The following is an 18,435-nucleotide window of genomic DNA, read 5'->3' as shown; positions in this document are numbered from 1 at the left end:
TTACGCTTTTACATTGAGCTAGTTGTCCAGTGACTGCCAACAGTCACAAGAGCGTTTATCGATATCATAATCGTGTAAACGAAATGCAAGAGTGACCTTTAGAATCTCATCGTTAGGCAGTCAGAGTCTCTGTTATTATTGTCCCCGCTTTAGCCGATGGTAAAACACTGGTGCCCCAGGACTGGTGCAAACGCGCAATTTGACTTCGATTGGTAGAAACGCACCTGATATATTGTATTGAAGAAGCTGGTTCCGGGGTTTTATCTATGAAGCACGTGTTGATCGTTAAAAACTAAGGACAGAACTCTAGCATGGCTTCATCATGGAGTGCCGGCCAGAAGGCCGCAGCCATCGCAGCCGTGTCCATCCCATCCGCATATGCCTGGCTTCGATGGAAGTACCCGACCTTATTGTCTGACGTGGAACAAATGCGCCGCATTATGAAGTTCTTTAAAACGCTTGAAAGCCTTGAAAAGGAGAGAATTTCCGTCCCTGAATTCTTCGAGAAGTATGCGAAGGAAACTCCCAACCATCCCTGCATCCTGTACCAAGAGGAATCATACAGCTATGCCGACGTGTCCCGCAAGGCAAGCATGACGGCGCGTTGGATCAGCGGTTCGGACCCCAGCTTGAAGAAAGGTGACGCGGTGTGCGTCCTGCTACACAACGGGCCGACGTTTTTGTGGACGTGGTTGGGACTGTTGAAGCTGGGTGTCATTTCGAGCCTGATGAACTACAACCTCCGTGGAGCTACACTTCTGCACTGCATACGAACGAGCGAAGCCAAGAAACTCATCTTCGGTTCAGGTTTGCTGTTTTGAAAGTAACGCGGGTAGCTCAGTCAAGTGATAATACTTGGGGCCAGTACCCATATCATAACGTTCCCCTTTCCAACAAAGTATGTCCAAATGTTACGAAAAACACTGCATCTTCACCAGGGCTGTTTAACTATAAATCATCAGCTTTGATCATTTTCGTTTGTTGGTTCGTTTGTCTTTGCTATAACTAGCACCAATTACTATAACTTGGTACTGCTATAAGTTTCACAGGAATCACATCTAGTAAAGCCTAGAGAGCATTGTGAGATGCCGAAGTTGCCGAAACATTAAACACAGACATGACACAGAGGAAAGCCAGTGTGTAAATGTTCAAACACACACTTCAGACGTGGTAGTTTCTTGTTACGTATAGCATCAATCCCCCGCTACCCCCCCCCCCCAATCATCCACGAAGACGGACTTGCTATTCACACTCCTGCGTTTTTATTGATTTGATTTTTAGATATGTCTTTAACTTGAACTTACAGAAAGAAGTTCAGGGAGTGACGAACGTGAACAGCTACCACAGAGGTTTCATTCTATAGTCTCCGGCTACAGGAAACTCCTCTGTCGCATTGTTGATTCGAAAAGTGCACAAATGTACAAGTGTACTGTACATGACTATTGTGTAGACACAAAAGCACATCCACACTCACACAGACTGAGATCATATTGATTCTCTGTCCCGTCGTAATATTTCCATACTCCGATTTGTGTCGACCACAGAGTTCCTTTCCGCCGTGTGCGACATCTTACCCGATCTCCGCGAGCTGGGCATCGACCTCTGGATGGTCAACGACACGGGCATAGAGGACCTGTCGCCGCCAAACGATGTGGTAACCATGGATATCGTCAAGGTATCCGACGATCCTTACCCTTCGGTCCGTATTGAAAGTCTCACGGACGTGGCTTCGTACATCTTTACATCTGGAACAACAGGTAAGAGGAGGAAATCAAGCATAAGAGGAGTTTGTCGTTAGGAGCTCCTTCTGTTCCTTAAGTGAAAGCTGTAAGTAAAAGATGAAACGACGCACCCATGCAAATCGTGGGAAATGTTCCTTAAGTACATGCTACCAAGGATTGAAGGTATTGATATCCGGTTAATAAGTTGAAAAGCTTTGTCGGTATTAATCGAAGTTTGCATGACAAGCTATTTTGCGACATCGTCACCCGTCAATCCCGTTTAGGAAATGTCAGCATGGCATTAAATGAGACACTCGGCGTTATCTTTGCAATATCACCTACGTCAAATTTTGTCAATAGCTGTGAGGTAAGACATGTTTCCGTTGTCTGTACGGTATTTTTTTTTAACAAATAGATGATTGAATCACTCATTCATTCATTGGTAACCGGAAGTTTCGCTGTTGCAATAGTAAATGTTATCATCCATTGACATCACCATGGATACAGAAGCAATTTCTTTAAAGAATCCATTCAAATACAAAAGTAAACGAAGAAAACAGTATGCATCAAAATGTCAGTGCTGAGCGCAAAGTCAGAGCGGAGTTTGATGACCACCATATACTGTGCTTGACATTTGAGTCAGTAATGACAGTAAAAAAAAAATGGTTTGACCAAGGTGCGAACGAGTTGGATGTCTCTATACACTTTCCTGTAACTGAAGGAATATAGAACGGAGGTCGAGACTGTTTCGCAAAAGACGCTCACGAAGATTTGAAGTGCAGTACAACTGACAGGACGCTGGATTATATCTAACAACCAAACCTGAATTTAGACATGTTGGTGTTGTTTCAATTTGAATCTCATATCCTCTAAGCTGTAGACACTTCGTTCATGCTAGGCTTAATTCAACGGCAACCTTGCTGCTGCACATGCTTTCATACAGCACATATCAAGTTTTTCAACATCATGTTTACCTAATAGTACTACTAACTACAGTTCACCAAATTCTTAATTAAGTAATGAAATGATGTATCCATTAATTTTTGTATTCAGTTATCTGTTATCATTAGTATTGTAATAAATGTAATTCAATTTCATGTTTATTGTTACCATTATTTTCATCATCATCATCATCATCATTATATTGGCGTTGAATCCCAACGTCACACAATAATCGATTATCATAATGTTATTAAACCTACTGAGTTAACAAATCATGTGTTTGATTCAACCCCTCCCTCTCAATACCAGGGATGCCAAAACCGGCAGTCATACCTCACTCGAAACTTGTGGGTGGGGGAGTCTTTTACCATTTGTACAGCCAGCTTTCAGCCGAGGATGTGTACTACATTTCACTACCATTGTATCACTCCGCTGCGCTCCTCATCGCTGTATGTGGCAGCTGGATAAAAGGTAACTTAATTTTCATGTCAACCTTTATTGAAAAAAAAAAAAAAACAGAAAATTGTATTTTCTCCTCCATCAGGCAGTCCATACTTTGCAGTATTACAGTGATGTCTTTTTGAAGGAAGAACCATTATGTCCAAAAACAGTCTATGTACAAACATTCATAGTGAAGATTTCGTATTTAACGAGTTGTCAACGTCTTTACAGTTCGAGTTGTTAAAGTCTTTACAGTTCATCGCATCTAAGCTACTCGTGTACTTTCCTTATCTAACGATGTAGGATGTAGGATCTACTAAATGTATTGGAAATGTTATAACATGGAGCTACAAGTGTAACTCCATGGTTATAATTGTGATCCAAAGGGTTAACGAAGATCGTCACCTATCATGAGGAGCGTTTTATACCTTCTGCTCCAAACAAAGTTTTTCATGCAATTTATAGTTTTGATCATAATTCCTCCCTCCTTTATCAAATGCACGATTCAGGTTCCACAATAGCTGTATCCCGGAAGTTTTCTGCCAGCCGATTCTGGGACGACATACGGAAGTACAGGGTTACTATCTTCCAGTACATCGGCGAAATATGCCGCTACCTGCTGGCTCAACCAGAGGTACGTTTCATATACGATAGCGGTAGATTTCCGCCTTACATTTCTAAAGACAACCCTGTTGAAATTATTCTATCATTGTACAGCGAGTTGTCGAAATTGTATAGGTTAGCAGAAAATGGGAAAGATGTCGAAGAAAATCAAAAGAACAGATCAAGACAGATCCAAAGAACACGGGTTCGATTTCCGGGTGTAACTGAGTAATGCTGTGTGAAATCATACCGTCCCCTCTAGATAAGAGGCAAAACACTCTGTTCCTCGGATAGGACATAAAGTGTAGGTCCCGTTTGTGAGAGAGTCACAGTTCATTCACGAGAAAAGATCCCACTTCTTTAATTCATCCTAAACATGGTAAAGAGCAGAGTGCCATAACCCGGTAAAGTGGTCTCTCATGGTACCATCAAAGATACTCAAACACATGAGAGGGGTGCATAACTTGGTGAAGTACAAACACGACAAAGTAGTTCCCCTCACATCCAGCTGGACCCCATGGAAGAATAGCTAAAGTGCAGATGAATATGGGCTATTCAGCCATCTTCTCAGATGGAAATGAAACAAACAAACAAACAAATTAATGAAATGAAAATGAAATGAACAAAATAATGGAAGTGGAAGAGAAGACTAATACCACTGTAGGTGGAAGAATGGAGTTGAATTAGATTTTGCGAAGACGAAAAGCCTAGGAAAAAACTCGGGAATGACAAAAAAACTCGGGAATGATAAACAATCACACGTTATCATGTGACAAGTAAATAATCGAGAACTACGTTATGTAAACTATTTTGAAAAGAATGCGTTAATATTGTTCAACCCGCAGAAAGACAACGACGGGAAGTATGAGAGACCGTTACGAGCAGCCGTCGGGAATGGTCTCCGCGTTGAGATCTGGAAAGAGTTTCAGACGAGATTTAACATCGGCCAGATTTTTGAGTTCTACGGAGCTACGGAAGCCGTATTCTCTTTCGTCAACTTCGACGGACGTTTTGGCACCGTCGGAAAATATTCATGGATAATGAGGGTAAATCCTTGCACGGAATTGAACAGACGGATAATCATAAGAATTCTAATTTTGGGGAAACATTTCTTATGAACGAAACTACTTAATTGGAAAATTGGATATTGAAAGTTCATTTTATCATTGTTCTTTAAAAAGATTTCGAGATTGCATTGTCATTGTCATGTCAGGTATACGGCAGTCACTGTTTAAACGATTACGTTGAAGTCTGAAACTGATATTGCAATAGCATTCACAAAAAAAAAAAAAACCCACACAGTTTGATAATGCGTATATACGGGTCTTCTAAAGTCTTCCAACATGTTGATGCCACAAGGAAAATATCAAATATACCATAGCAAAATCATTCTGGTGCTGAGGCAAATTTGAAGTTTAAAGAAAGAAAATCCGACTGGTACTGAAATGTTCTCCTTTTACTGACACACACACAAAAAATATGATGAGTTGATATAGGCCTAAGTATAAATTTAAATGCTAAAGCCTCGGAGAACTAGTGAGACACGATTGTACTTTGCAGAAAATCTAATTATTAGCTTTGATGATAATTGATAATTGCAAATAAGGGACTCAATTTCAATAAACTTTAAAAAGTAACTAAGGTTGCTATTCGTTTTGTTTCATTTACTGGTATTTATACTATTTACACAGTACTGTTACTTTGATAACACTGCTCTCCTGCAATTCTCATAGCACAACGATATCCATCGAGGTTTTCTGAAATAACCATATAAATCAGATTAAATGATCCGTTTGTCCTCCTGCATGTAGGCCTACGTTATCTTGACTTCGGATCAAATAAATAATCAATTCATCTCGACAGAAAGTGTGTTTGGTATACTAGTGTTTGCTTATTACCTCTTCTAAGTGAAAGATTGTTCTTTTTCATGTTTTTCTATTCTTATATTTTATTTGACAATGTTATGTATTAGATAACGTCGACGTGATAACATGTTGCCTTCCGTAGTAATGACCCTCTGCACTGACACATGTGTTTTTATATTAACTATAGAGATACTTCGACAACATTGAAATCGTTGAGTATGACTTTGCCAGCGGGGAACCAAAGCGAGACAAACATGGAATGTGTATTCGTGTACCCACAGGTATGTCCTAATCCACGTAGCATCTTAACAAGGCATTGAGGCCAAGCGTTCGTTTAAACAACCCAAGGATGGGCTGGTTTAAAGACAGACAAGACGACCCTTCTCATTCGTTCGTTTCTTTATACAATGCTCAGCCTTAAATCTAATAGGTCAATGCTACAAGACACTGGAGGAGAGAGCTTCCTTTTTTGTGTGTATCAAAAGACCCCTAAATATGAATAGACAGTTGATTGAGATCATAATAACAGACTAAAGAGGAAAACTATAACCAGTCTGAAGGTACTAAATTGCCTATGTCGCATACTAATTCCAAACGGAAACAACCAATTCTTGATCTTGCTGCCAATCGGGAATGATACCCAAGTGTGGATTGAGTGAATGCAGCCATCTATAATAGAACGCATCAGTTCGAGGGAAATCAAGCAATCCGTTCGAAAGTTATGAATATATCACGTTTTGTGGATGTGGATGAGAAAACGACAAAAAGTTCGTGACGTCACCGTGGGAGAACGATCAGAAGAAAATTTAAAGTGAATTAAACGTATTTTCATCTTTCTAGCATAATGAAAGAGCACTTGACTTATCACTTTCAGAAGGCAGAGGGAATTATTATTTCCCTTAACATTTTTTTTTTTTTTTGTCAGTGACTTTAACTTAAGTTGGGACAAATGTACTTTTCATAAAATAATGAAACTGGGAGGAACTATCCACATAATTTCTTTATCCTTGTCCGGCAATGACGTCACGAACTGTTGTAGCAGGGATGGCGGCTCGAAAGTTTTAAAGATTCATAACTTTTGAATTAATCATCAGTTTTTCTGATGTGTGCTACTAATGTTGCTGCATTCATTCGACCCACATGTCATTATTATTGTGTATATCATTCCCCTTTACCTGAAGAAAAAAAAATATTGTATTATACGTAGTAGTTTGAACTGCAGTAGAGAAGATTTTAGTCTAAACTCCTTCCTTCCGCCCTATTCGAACAAAACTGTCAGATGAGAACTATTTCGTGGCGGAAGCCACGAAGAGGGACCTTGTGTCAAACGGAAAACAGATACAATCCGTTTGAGAACTTAGTCGCTCTGATAACCGACCTGTTCAGATTCCGAGCAGGAATTTAAAGACAAGCCGCCATAATCCAAAGAAGCGCATTGTTAACTTTCCCGTCCGCATTCATTGGAATAAAACTTCTCTATACAATAATTTATTAAGTCTATGTACTAATGGATCGTGGTCCCCCCAATTATTTTACATAACGAATAAAGGGGAGCCTGGACTGCTGCTCATGAAGATGCTTGGCAAGATACAGTTCGCCGGCTACAAGGGAAAGCGTGAGATGTCCGAGAAAAAGATCATAAGGAACGTAAAGGTGCCAGATGACATGTATTTCAACTCTGGTGACGTCATGCGAATCGACAGTGAAGGTTACGTCTACTTCCTCGACAGAGTAGGAGACACTTTCAGGTGAGAAAATATAAGGAGCTTAGATTTTCGCGACGCAGACGTTCAGAGGAAAAAAAAAGAAAAAAAAACTTTTGCGCCTGCGCAAAATCGCTTATCAAAATCGATCTTACGAGTATATCTCGCTTCGTCCGAGTTTTTATTACATTTTCGGGGCTATTTTTGCGTCCGCTCAATTCACGACGCAGAGAGCTATTTGTTGCACTGATCAAATTATGGGGCGCCATTTTACTTTTTATAGGTTGCGTCCTTGCATATTAAATATGCAGCTTCTTCACGACGCAGGGAGATAGGAGAACAGCCAACGCAATCGTCGTCTTAACGTCCGCTTCGCGAATCTAAAGCTCCCTAATGGAATGGACGGAACCCTCTCTTTAGCTACGGGTGGTAGTTACTGGGTAAGGGTATTGGACCCTGCGTTATAACATAATGTGGGTGTGAATGAATGAGACTTAACTGGTATTCTGGGCGAGTTGTCACAGCGTTATCCTTTACATTAACACCAGTACTCAATTAATGTGTTACAAGCTCAAGGGATAATGTCTGTGTGGTGTCTCCATTCTTTTGGTACACGCAGATCGTTGTCCCTCTTTAGTCGGTCTGCGTGTTGGCCTTGAATATCCTCCATCCAGTATACCTACCACAAAGAAAACTTGAAGACTTGAAGATTGAAGATATTAATGCGCGCTGGTCATGTTGACTCTTCTCTGTTCCTTCAAAATATGTTTGTTCATTTTTCTATGGACACTTTCTTAATATGACTTGTGCTTTCGGTCAGTATCATTATGTACTTTGTAGAAAAGGTATCGTCTACGCACCGTGTGTCAAATTTTGATTTAAGCTGCTGTCCGATTTTACTCCTCGAAGCAGACACACTTGTAAATGCCATTAATCACTGAATGGTGAAAGGGGAATTCGGCATCGTTAAAGTTTATCTGATGAAATTGTAAAATTTCATAAGGTTAACCGTAAAAGTTTGATCAAAATCGAATAGAACTTTAAGAAGTTTTGAAATGGGAAAATTTTGCTCTTTTCACAAAACTCTTCTTAAACAGTCAATATAAATATGCAATTGAATAAGCTGATGATGTCATCGCCTCAAAACTTGTCATTTAATTTGTACACAACATCTTGAAATTTCCAGTTTTTGTTTGTTTGTTTGTTTATTTGTTTGTTGTTTTAGTTCAAGCGCAATTATTCTCCAGTCTCAAATCGTAATTATATGTGACTGATCATTATTCTAATATTCAGGAAGGTGTAACATTAAGTTTTACACTTTTGTTGCAGATCGATTGAAAACTGTGAGGTGATCACATCGTCAACTCGCCTGTTTGCATATTCATAATTATCAACTATTCGAAAATTGTTTTGCAGATATTGATAAAGCTTCACAATTTAAAAAAACAAAACAAAACAAAACAAAACAAAACAAAAAAGATCCATAATCTAACCTTTTATCCGATATTGATAACATTTTCTCTGTTGTGCTTACAAAACTTAATTCTTTCTTTTCCAACTATCTTCAGCTGGTCAGGAATCATCCTTTGATTAAATATCTCAACCTTCAAGTTCTTCTTCCTTTTTTTTCATAACTGATCCCTGCTGTAATGTCGAATGGCACGTTTATTGTTTAAAAAAATCATTTTCCATTGTGTTTCTGTCTTTATGTCCTAGATGGAAGGGAGAAAACGTGTCCACCTTTGAGGTGTCGCACGTCCTCAGTTGTTTTCCTGACATTGAGGAAGCTAACGTGTATGGCGTACATGTGCCAGGTATGTAAGATGGAAATAGGTATACAATCAACACACGAATCAACACCACGTTGAATCCACAAACTTGCGATGAACATGATGAAGGTACGAGTTTATTACGCTTTAAAGGGGATGGCTAATAACTGATCAGTGGGAATCAGTGGACATGCTGGGGGATGATTGTTCCAATCCTTGTGGGATTCATTTAAGAGTACATTATATATCTATTGTTGTGTGAAAATTATTTGCTTCAGAATGGTCTCATATTCAAGTAATGTGCAGTTTAATCGCCCCGTCACTGTACAGGCATGCTAACCTGGAAACATTAAACTGCACATTACTTTGAATATGAGACCATTCTGAAGCAAATAATTTTCACACAACAATAGATACATAATGTACTCTTAAATGAATCCCACAAGGATTGGAACAATCACCCCCAACATTCCCACTGAATCCCACTGATCAGTTACCAGCCATCCCATTTAAGTAGGGAGGCATGTTTGAAGTGGTTGGTTGAGCGTTGGAAATAATCTTTAGTGTCTCGAGCGCCGTAAGTGAGGTTTGGAGCTTGAACTTGCAATTGCATGAACATGCACACTATCATAACTCAAACCGAGAACACTCTTTCATTGCATGAGAAGATTGACGAGGGCATACAACGCATTACCGAGCCAGCATAATGGGAACCTATTTTGTTTTTGAAGACCATTTTTTTTTTAAAAATCCCTTCTTCATGTTTGTGACTAATGGGTACCTGACATCATGACGTGTAATTATCGTAGGGGGCAGTATGTAATGTCTGATATATGGTCTGCTGCAAAAACGAATCTGTCGTACTTTCGATATCTGCTTGTACAACAGGACACGATGGCAGAGCCGGTATGGCGGCGATTGTCGTTCGAGAGGGCGCCACCATGGACTACCGGGATCTCTATCATCACGTGACTTCCTCGTTGCCGACCTACGCGCAGCCCAAGTTCCTGCGCATGGTGGGCGCGACGGATCTGACGTCCACATTCAAACACAAGAAGACGGATCTGGTCAAGCGAGGATTCAACCCCGACTTCGAAGAGGTATTCATCGTCGAACCTTCCCAGGAGACCTACGTGCCCATCACACAGCGACACATTCAGGCACTGACCAGTGGCCAGTCAAAACTGTGAAGCGCGCCAGCTACACGTGTATAACAGGGACACTGAAAAGTTGCCGATTTCATAATAATACTGAAATGTACTTGAAATTCTCCTGACCTCTTTTGCTATTTCAGATAGATATGTTATCATTATCAAAAACTGTAATATTGTAATATAGCATTATGTTTTGTGTGGAAAATTGCTGCTACTTTGGGTATAATTAATGCCTATACGTCAATGATGGAATCCACTGAATACATCAACCCGAGCAAGTTGATGTAATTGCACAACTTGTTCAAGTTCAAATAGGGTCTTGTTATCCAACAACGAACCCGGATTTTTGCTCCGTTGCTTTGGCCCTAGCTGACAGGAATAGCATAATTATTATTCCCCGTGAAACTCATTCTCCGCTTGACACAAGTGAACAATGGAAAGCTATAACAGTTTCTACTCCACAAAAGAGTTTCTTAAGCTTAACTTTCTATATCCTCCTTGGATACGCATTTTGTGCTCAAATTTACATTTGCTTTTACTACACATGAACACGTTTATATATGTTTATATGTATATGTTTATATAAATATGCTTCGCCAGAGGACTGTTACCATTTTGGATTGATCCTCTTGTTAATCGAAAGTCCAAAATAATACAATGTTTGGTTTATACCTTTGCAGGCCCGTAGCCAGGATTTTTCAAGGGGGGGTGCGGTCACTAAAAAAACGGACCTTCGGTACCAATACCAATGATGACACACACACACACACACACATACACACACACACAATTATATATATATATATATTCTTTGGACGACCGAACTACAAAAGTTGTATAAGAATTTGCGCGCGAAGCGCGCCGCAAATTGTGAATTTTGACTGTTTTAATGACGTTTTAAAGTCTCGAGGAAATTTGTATTTTTGTATGTTGCATGCAATCGCGTTACGGTATTTCATCTAGGAAATAGTAAAAACTCATTTTGCCAGGAAGTTGCAAAGTTTAATTGTGTTCGAGACTCTGCGCGCGTAGCGCGCCGCAAAATTGAGAATTTAGTGATTTTCCTGGTGTTGTTTTAACTTTTATTTTTTCTATTGTATACCCGCGTTAGCAGGCCTGAAGCCTGGTATGCGAGTTTGTCAAAAACGAAAATAAATAAGAAAATTTTTAAAACAAAATGAATTGTAAATGTGAACCATTTATATTTTGCCTCCTTGTGGTAGGATATTTCCAGCATTTCCGAACTTTCAAATAATCATTTTAGATTTAATAATATTAAAGGTATAGTAGATCCGATTCTCAAACATCTCCAACATCAGTCAAATGTCATATTAACCATCATGCTAAGAAGGTTTTCTTTGTGAAATTTGGAGGTCAGTGAAATTCAAAAATTAAACATCCGTTAGCCATTGGAAGAAGTTGAGTGCAAATTCAGACCTCAGGCTTAGTGCTCAGATGTTTTCCTATTTGATTTGATCTGTCTTACTGTGCACACTAAGATACATACTGGAATTGTTATTTCTTATTTATTAAATTATAGTAGCATATTTGGTTACTAGCTGTCTCTAGGCATTTTCGAATTTGGGCTGCAAAGAGATCCACTAGATAAGTAAATAATGATGAAATAAACAAACAAAAAAGAATGAGTTTCTTTTGTAATACTATCTGACAAACTTTTTACTTTACCATTTTACTTCATAGCTCAGCACTTTCCATTCTCTCTCATACCCTCTAACCCATTACATTTAAATGAAATACAACTAAAATGAGTTTGCGTGCCTGCATAATACTCTTTGGAAATTATAAGTGAAAATGTTCTTAGGTTTTGGCTCACTTTAAAATGAGAACCAATAGAACTGTCACAACATGAGAAAATGTATAAGTAATAATCAACACTACATTTCCGAATTTGGCCTGCAAAGAAATCCGCTACCTGTAAGTTAGAAAAGAGATTAGTAAATAATGATAAAATAAACAACAAAAAAGAATGAGTTTCTACCGCCGTATCCAGAACAGAGCCTGAAACAGTGCAGGCTCAAGAAATCGTTTGTACTATATAATACGTCTTGAAGTACTGTGTGATATTGTTGACTCAGACTTCTACAAAGCTGTAAGTGAGAATTGTAATCCAATCCGACTCATTACCTGAGATATTTATGAAAATATAGCAATAAAGAATGTAAATTAAATAACGATGCGTCACAATGCAGTCTAACGCTCTCACAATGCTATCATACATAGGGTTTTTCAAGGACTGTTTTTACTCCGGAGCTCTTGCAATATTCAGGCTTTTGTAATACTATCTGACAAACTTTTTACTTTACCATTTTACTTCATAGCTCAGCACTTTCCATTCTCTCTCATACCCTCTTACCCATTACATTTAAATGAAATACAACTAAAATGAGTTTGCGTGCCTGCATAATACTCTTTGGAAATTATAAGTGAGAATGTTCTTAGGTTTTGGCTCACTTTAAAATGAGAACCAATAGAACTGTCACAACATGAGAAAATGTATAAGTAATAATCAACACTACATTTCCGAATTTGGCCTGCAAAGAAATCCGCTACCTGTAAGTTAGAAAAGAGATTAGTAAATAATGATAAAATAAACAACAAAAAAGAATGAGTTTCTACCGCCGTATCCAGAACAGAGCCTGAAACGGTGCAGGCTCAAGAAATCGTTTGTACAAATACGTCTTGAAGTACTGTGTGAATTGTGATACTGTTGACTCAGACTTCTACAAAGCTGTAAGTGAGAATTTTAACCCGATCCGGCTCATTACCTGTGTTTTTTATGAAAAATATGAATAAAGAATGTAAATTATAAATAACGACGCGTCACAATGCAGTCTAACGCTCTCACAATGTTATCATACATAGGGTTTTTCCCTGACTGTTTTTATTCCGGAGCTCTTGCAATATTCAGGCTTTTGTAATACTATCCGACAAACTTTTTACTTAACCATTTTATTTCATAGCTCAGCATTCTCTCTCATACCCTCTTACCCATTACATTTAAATGAAATACAACTAAATTGAGTTTGTGTGCCTCCATAATACTCTTTGGAAATTATAAGTGAGAATGTTCTTAGGTTTTGGCTCACTTCAAAATGAGAACCAATCGAACTGTCACAACATGAGAAAATGTATAACTAATAATTTGTTGGAACCGTAAGCAAATGCCAGCTGAAGGCGAGTAGGCAAGTGTGTTTAAAAGCATTAGATTATGCACGGAGATCGTGCAGTTACTTGATAGATGATCTTTTCTCGAATATTGGTACTCAAAGGACTAGAAAAAGCAGCTATTATAATTCGTTAGGCATGCATAATGGCCCAATGAGTGTTACAAGAGAACTGGAGTAAGACAGGTCTTTCATTTTGTTTTGTCTCTCCTGATCGTTCGTAAGAAATGCTAATTCATGACCACCTTTTCACAATTTGATTGGAGCATGCATTCATAATGGAAAATAGTTGACATAATAATCTATCCCCAGGCATTATCATGCCAACATGTACTTATATATACATGTACTATATCTTTGTGCGACGTAGATATAAAATGTCTCAGGTTTTCGATTATAGTAATTTCGAGGAAATTTCTTTAATTTTTATCATATATGTAAACTTGAGGCTATTAGATTTTCATCCACTTACCTCTGTTCCTGTGAAAAAAAATGCAAGTGTCAACCTCAATGTCATCCACGAATCGCACGTACTCGGGCGGCCAGTGGAAAAAAAAAAACACACCGGTCACACGCGCCAAGGGCCATGTAGTCAGGTCGCTTAGTGAAATCACCGTTACACGGCGGATAAAAGCACCAAATTTGGAGAGATGACCCCTCAGGGCCTACTCATTGATATTTGAGTAGGAGCCCTCTGCAAAATTTTCATTTTCATGGTATAAATGCTGAATTTCATTTTGCAGAAAATTTCGCGGGAATGAAACTTTCGTAAATTTCGAGAGGAGCTAATATCGCAAAATCAAAATGCGCGAGATTCTAAACAATGCATTTGATGCCAGTGGCAATTTGCGGAAGTTTCATGCTGCGAAAAAGACCGTCGGCTCCAAGTCACGAACATTTCATGTCAGGAAAATAACACCTTTTTTATGTATCTGAGAGAGTAAAGTAACGAAAACGAGGTTCACATTTGTGGTACTTTTTTCATTTTCATGGAACTGGAAAACATGAACCCTATCTTGAATTCCATGATCAACAAAGCATTTGAAACATGGAGGTTGGTGAATTAATTACCGATTTATGAAGAGAAAATGCTGTTGAGTTGTCACATTGTAGTGTAGGTCCCTATTCCCAGTTTAGTTACTTTATAAAAGGGGCTTAGAACGTTTTCTAATGGTAAGGGGAGGGGGAGATCACTGACCCTTGAACACTCCCGTCAACGGTCGGCAGCCCCTTCGATCCTTCCCTCCCTCCCCCCCCCCCCCTAAAAAAGAAAAAAAAAAAACATTAGAAAACGATCTGCAGCCCCTTTAATATCGGGTCTATGCTTTATGTACATAACTCTGAACTGGCAAATGTACATTACACTGTGACACCTCGACAGCATTATTCTCTTCATAAATCGGTAATTAATCAACCACCTCTATGTTTCAGATGCTTTGTTGATCATGGAATTCAAGATTGGGTTCATGTTTTCCAGCTCCATTAAAAATGAAAAAATTACCACAAATGTGAACCTCGTTTTCGTTACTTTACTCTCTCAGATACATAAATGCGGTGTTATTTTCCCGACATGAAATGTTCGTGACTTGGAGCCGACGGTCTTTTTCGCAGCATGAAACTTCCGCAAATTGCCACTGGTATCAAATGCATTGTTTAGAATCGCGCGCATTTTGATTTTGCGATATCAGCCCCTCGCGAAATTTGCGAAAGTTTCATTTCCGCGAAATTTTCTGCAAAATGAAATTCAGCATTTATACCATGAAAATAAAAATTTTGCAGAGGGCTCCTACTCAAATGTCAATGAGTAGGTCCTGAGGAGTCATCTCTCCAAATTTGGTGCTTTTATCCGCCGTGTAACGGTAATCTCAAAATTTGACGTTAAGCGACCTGACTAATGGCATGCAGTGCCAATATAATAATAGCTCGCACATATTGATACATAACATTTGTGTTTGTGTGCATGGGGACGATCCGATGGTTCATACAACAAAAGGGTTTCGTACAATTATTTTTAACATTGTTAAACGTACTCTTCCACATTTACGTAGCATATAATGTGTCCTTATATTTATTTGGATTGTTATCTTGAGAATTGCTAAAAACAGTTATTATGAAAAAGTGGACCTTTCAGAATTTGGGGGGGGGGGGGGTGCGTACGCACCCGACGCACCCCCCCTGGCTACGGGCCTGCCTTTGGGAGGTTTGATTAGCAGGCACTCGGCAGTGATGAGTGAGCTTGTATTCTCAATCATAATTATTAGTCCTATGCTGGTCACAATGTTATTCTACTTCACTAGAACACATATATATAAATTTGTATTCTACTAATGCATACTTAGTACTATTTGTTGGTACAATGTATCATATTACAGAATGTCAAAAGGAGTACACAGCAAGGCATTCATAATGCCGTAAAATTATCATTTTATTGGTAAATTTCACACAATGTAAATTGCTCGTTCGTTGATTACTTTTGTCAAAGTGCGTATATTCAGCTACATTCCTGCATAGATAATTTCATTACAAAATTCATGATAAGCATGAACATAGATTATGGACATACTTAGTATATGTCTTGTGGCTCTGCATATTTCATTGTTTCAATATGAAGTGAAATTTAAACACGATATTCGCATCGGTTGTTATACTATGCCAAGAAATAGTTGCTGATTATGATAAGAAGTTCAAACGAGATACTTGTTGCATGCTAGTTAATTAGGATGCTTGTGTTTTGTTTTTGTTTTTATTGCTGATTTAGAGTTCTCACAACACGTGGGGAAAGTCATGTGATCTGGAGAAAAACATGTGGAGAAAATCTATGTGGAGATAAACCATAATGCTGGGAGAATTAGAGAGCGTATGCAAGGAATAGAGGCGATTTCAACTCAAAAAAAAAAAAAAAAAAAAAAATTACCCCAAGCTCGTATCATCACTTCAGATCAGTGTTAGGGTGCGTTCGAGCGCTCTCCTAAAGCGAACTGTACCGTACCGTACCCGCGCCAGAGGAGCGCTCGAACGCTCCTAAAGTGTACCGTAACGTAAAGTGGACCACTTCCCGATGTGCTCCAAAAGCGTACCAAAAGCGTACCAAAAGTTCGTTGTCAAAGCAGGCGCGTATCATGCGCATACGTACCACAATGCAAATACATCATTCTCTTTGTTCGGGACAGGTGTAAGTAGTTCAAGCGCCAGGTGCATGACATTCTTGCTACAAAAATGTGTGACCTTTTCTAAAAACAACTCGTGAGGTACGCTTTCTCTACAGAGCGCTCGAACGGTTCAAATCTGTATGATGCAGGTACAAAAAACTCTACATATCCCTCCGCATACATTTCATTATTTGTACTAGGAAATGGGATAGACTCTCGAAGTATTTTAAAGTGTTATTTCATCAGGCGATGAAGCAATACAATTTGTATCTGAAATGATTATCTGTATCTCATTATACTTAAGCTAGAGCCTTCAATTCAGGCAGATTAGCTGCATGCTAAGCTCGAAGTTCCTAATATTTGCACTCAGTGGTAAAAGATAAATCGAAAAATGGTTGATACTAAAAAAATGCCTACACCTGCAGAAATCACAACGAGCATTACCCCTTGTTATCATATTCTGTGTAACTGAAATAGAATTATATAGATATTTGCCGGGTTTCGATGATCATAATTTTAGTCCCAGCTCTTGTTATGATATATATTATGTTCCAACGCTTGTACTCTGCGATACTTTATTCTATATACTGCTTCACTTGTATATACTGCATCTGACAAGGTTTGGTCTGTTTGCACAGAGAATGAAAACATCCTTCTCCAAAGGAGTACAAAGAGTCGCAAATTTGCTGATTAAAGGGAATAAACAAATACAGTTCTATTCCCGCTGTTTCTTCGACGATTTCTCTTGAATATTAACCCTTTTCCCCTTTTCGACATCATTGTGTTTCGCTGATTTATTTGACATTTTGCTATTTTGTGAGGCACGGGAATGAATTTTATTGTTTGTGATTTTCCTGTATGAGTTATCTTTTATTTTTAAGGGGCCTTTTTAGGTCTTCTTTAATAATGTGTTTTATTTTGTTATTATTTTGCGCTTCTAACCTGTTAAAACTTTATTGTTTCTGTTATATTTCTATCGCTCAATTCCTTACGTACCAAGGGACACTTCTGTAGTGAATTTATTGTATTTGAAATATGTGATAGATAAATGCATACAGCAGAGTTAGATGTCTCCAAAGGGCATGTTTGCACTATGGCACTCTGTTCCTTTTGCTATCCGAGCGTCGATTTATGGGGAGCGTCGATTTATGGGGAGGTGTCGAGGTGTTCCGTATGTTGATATAATCATATACATGGATATAAAGTACACTTTAAACGGTGGGACGTGGCGAAGATAGATACTTTGACTGCATGACTACTCACTTTAGGAGTTTGTGTGCACGGCAGTTTGATTTCCCGCACATGATCATGGCACTCTGAAGGGCACTCTGCCGAAATCTTCTTCCTACCGGAAAACGTCCTAATCATAGACATTGTGCCTTTACAGGTATAACCAACCACACACAGTCACGTCAATCTGACAAAACAGTAATACAGCTTGCACAATCTTCACGATCTGTAGTGTACATGCTAAAAATCCTATTACACTATCAGCCCCGTATTAACCATTACGAAATAAATCAAATCAAATCAAATCAAATCGGGCAGACGTGTAGACTTTGCCACTTCACACATCTGGTCATTCTCTACTTATTGTATAATATTGTCTAATAATTGGTGGTCATGAAGATATCACTGACTTAACCTTTATGACGTATTGTGACATCATTCTGTAATTCTGGTCCCCGGCTGCGTTACAAGCCTAGTGAACGTTACGCTTTTAATTCAATTCAATTCAATCCAGTTTGTCCTTCATTTCCATCCAACAAAAGTTGAAACAAAATACAAAGCATACATTACACAAATCATTGCTTTATATTAAAAAAAGAAACACATAATTCAAGGATCATATCTCATCTATCATATATAAATACATGTACATGTATATCATAATATGCAATTA

The 18,435-nt window shown here is 38.6% G+C and overlaps 1 protein-coding gene across 1 annotated transcript; it reads left to right on the top strand.

Annotated features, from left to right (window-relative positions):
- The first annotated feature begins 311 nt into the window (after positions 1–311).
- LOC140231019 (long-chain fatty acid transport protein 2-like) lies at positions 312–10,234 on the top strand. Its single transcript, XM_072311172.1, has 9 exons — positions 312–807; positions 1,545–1,757; positions 2,973–3,134; positions 3,614–3,738; positions 4,553–4,753; positions 5,760–5,853; positions 7,122–7,320; positions 8,992–9,089; positions 9,933–10,234. The coding sequence occupies exons 1-9, from the start codon at positions 312–314 to the stop codon at positions 10,232–10,234; spliced, it is 1,890 nt and encodes a 629-aa protein (XP_072167273.1).
- Positions 10,235–18,435: the final 8,201 nt, after the last annotated feature.

Source organism: Diadema setosum, chromosome 7 (assembly GCF_964275005.1).
Source record: "Diadema setosum chromosome 7, eeDiaSeto1, whole genome shotgun sequence".
NCBI classification, from domain to species: Eukaryota; Metazoa; Echinodermata; class Echinoidea; order Diadematoida; family Diadematidae; genus Diadema; species Diadema setosum.
This window is presented reverse-complemented; position numbering and strand designations above follow the sequence as displayed.